The sequence below is a fragment of the Glandiceps talaboti genome, chromosome 12, assembly GCF_964340395.1.
Source record: "Glandiceps talaboti chromosome 12, keGlaTala1.1, whole genome shotgun sequence".
Lineage (NCBI taxonomy): Eukaryota > Metazoa > Hemichordata > Enteropneusta > Spengelidae > Glandiceps > Glandiceps talaboti.
Window position 1 is genome coordinate 23,721,993 of NC_135560.1, and position 3,104 is coordinate 23,725,096.

General features: G+C 36.9%; 1 protein-coding gene across 1 annotated transcript; it reads left to right on the plus strand.

Annotated features, from left to right (window-relative positions):
• The first annotated feature begins 235 nt into the window (after positions 1-235).
• On the plus strand, positions 236-2,459 carry LOC144443757 (uncharacterized). Its single transcript, XM_078133300.1, has 2 exons — positions 236-1,003; positions 1,782-2,459. Exons 1-2 carry the CDS (start codon positions 473-475, stop codon positions 1,872-1,874), a joined length of 624 nt encoding a protein of 207 aa, XP_077989426.1. The 5' UTR covers positions 236-472; the 3' UTR covers positions 1,875-2,459.
• The last annotated feature ends 645 nt before the right edge of the window (positions 2,460-3,104 follow it).

The following is a 3,104-nucleotide window of genomic DNA, read 5'->3' on the forward strand; positions in this document are numbered from 1 at the left end:
GATTTTAAGAGAGGAAAAAATGTTTACCTATTTTATTATACCCCACATTCATTAAATAAAATTAACCTTTCAAAAATAATTAACTGGACTATCCAAACTAAACTAAAGATCATCAAAAACTACCGACTGCATGAGCGTTACAAGATTGCCCTTTGACCTCACGATTCGTACTTGTCATGTGATATGCCAAGCCATCCAATCAAAATTCTTGTTATTAACCCTGTTAGGCTGCGTGTGAAGAAAACGTTTCTGTTCGTGCTAGTTTTCCGTGGTCCTGTAATTCAATTTCGAAGCCTTATACCACGAATTGGATTATCAGACCATCATTTGTCGAGCTACGTCATTGTGTTGCATTTTGATGGTTGACTTTGACCACGTGGATGCCTTTGAAGTATGCAAAATCTCATAATTAAGTCGTGTTGTGACGAATGAGGTGACCAAGGTAACGGGTTTGACGCTATATTCAACGAAAATGGCGAGTTCACCAGAAGACAGTGAAACAAAAGTGAACAACGACGACCATGTTGACACTCTGGACACTCCAGACAGTTCCGTTGACCAGAAACAAGAAAATGGCAGTAATTCAGCTTCGTCGGCTGATGGTAATGATATTCAAGAAAAAGATGACGATGGCAGTTCAAAAGATCCGAATCCAGATGAAGTATGTCGACAACTTGAAAACATGGATTTAACAGAGGAAGAAACCGAAGAACTCTTGCAAGATGCCTTAGAATTAAATAAAAAGTTGAAAGATGAACTGAAACGCCAAGAAAGGGCAAGAAGTGCGAGGAGTGGTAGATCTCGAACTCGAAGTACACCAGACGAAGCACGACCAGGTAGTGGTCGATATGGGGTCTTACCTCCTATCAAGAAAGGAAGCGTTACTGCCGATCAAAGTAAACTATATGGTTCAAAATTGACACCGTCAAAAAGTGGGAAAACTCCACAACAGAGGAAGCCAAGCTCAACATCAAAGGACAGACCGACTGCTGCTAGTGCTGGGGTAAGGTTACTGAAAAGACGAAATCTTAACTTTACCAAAAGTGCATGTTTACAAAATTTTATCGTTTAGGGTTTGTCCAAAGAGAAACCCTTCATTGTCCACAACCACAATCCACATGACATGATGGAAGTATCTCTCCCATGATGACATCAATGAAAATATTTTACTCTAGACAAAAATCAATAAATTTTGTAATTGTACAGTACTGTCAATGACTTAGTAGAATATTGCCATGATGGTTACACAATACTAGCTTTTAAAAAATATAAATGTGTTGTAGTGCATGGAGGTGGAGGGTTGTCCTGTCTTCATGGTATAGTAGGACGAGGCTTGGTAGTCAAATAGTGCATCATAGCAATGTGCCAGTTGTTCACACTCAAAAACGAAAACAAATGAATGAATGAATGAATGAACAATTGCTTAAAATTAGTGAAACCCCAGGAAACCATAATACTTCATTTGTCACCTAGTGACCAGTTCCTTTGTTGTGTGTGTTGTTATGGAAATTAATTTGTTATGTGTAGAAGTGTGGTGTAATGGTAACTTAGCAACAGTACACATAGTGCAAGTGAATATTGAGCTCCTAATATTTCTTGGTGTCTTGTTCAGTGTCTGACCAGTAAGAAGGTATGTTTCAATGCAAATCTGCACAACAATGGTATGACATTCCTGTGTCCAATTTACACAGTCACCATTTTCAAACCAAGCAGGAAGTTATTCAAATATTTGCAATACTATTTTTTTTCAACATTTCTTGTCAATAATTGTTCAATTTCAGAGTCTACGGCAGTCCTCAGGCAAGGATGACAGAGGTTCAGCAAGAAAAGAGAAAGGAAAACCAGAATGGAATGACAGATTTTCATACGCATAAATTTTGATGATATCTGTGTATATAGGAATTACATTGTGTCAACACGGAAGATCTTGGCTATGTATGTACAGTTGTATAAAATGGGGCAAGCATATACATGTACACATATAACATAGGCTATTATATAGCAATCTTGTGATATACAGTATCTGTGTACTCTGAAATGGGAGAGACATGCATGTAAATATCAGTAGTATTTACTAGAACAAAGAAATATCGCCTACAAGTGTCTGTGTTGAAATATATGTTGTCACAACTTTCTGTGGCTAACAAGTATACCCTACAGTTCATCTTCCAATGTTTTTGTCTAACATGGTAATAAAATATCATGAACCTTCTTTTATTTAGATTTTCTGAAGTAGTGAACTTGAACTGTGCCTCAGTTCTATATTTATGTACATTTTTACTGTGACATTGCTGACAGCTTGTGTGTTGTAGATTTACATGTAGTCTTCTTGAGACTAAATCTTGATACTACTTGTTTGATTTTGATGATGGCCGTCCATAACATAAACTGTATTTACTGGTAGCATAACAGTGTCTACAGGATTGTCACACTACTTAAAACATTCATATACATTATACCAAATAAAATTAATTGTGAGCATCTCAGTCTCTTGTTTGTTTGTTTTATGTATTTATGTACACTTCAGGATTGAATTTAAGATCCTTCTCCTGACTTACAAAGCTCAAAACAATAAAGCCCCAGGATATATCTCAGAATTGATCGAGGAATATAAACCACAACGCTCCCTTCGATCAGCTAAAAAAAGCATGTTAGTCCAGCGTACATTTAACAACAAAACCTATGGCGGTCGCGCCTTTACAATCTGTGCTCCAAAGCTTTGGAATGACCTACCACAGGATATGCCAGTCCACAAGCCTGGAAATCTTCAAAAAACGACTGAAACATCACATGTTTATGTGAGCATTCTGTGCAAATTGAACACCATCTAGCGCCTTTGAACAATTTGATTTTTTTGGAATTTGGTGCTATATAAATTTTTCATGATGATGATGATGATGATGATGATGATTCTCACCTGCATTCTTTAAATAATTTTACTACGTTCACAGTGACTTAGCCCAATGATCATTGAATCAAACTTGACAAACATAGGAACTATACATTGTGTTATCCCATCTTTTGACTAACTGGCATCTATTGGTGCAACAGAGACAAGTTACAGTCAGGTTTTCTTAGTAAACATGACTGACTCTACAGTGGGA

Coding starts and splice junctions, on each gene's coding strand:
- LOC144443757 (XM_078133300.1), top strand. CDS start 473: ATGGCGAGTTCACCAGAAGACAGTGAAACAAAAGTGAACAACGACGAC. Junction 1,004..1,781: donor CGACTGCTGCTAGTGCTGGG/GTAAGGTTACTG, acceptor GTTCAATTTCAG/AGTCTACGGCAGTCCTCAGG.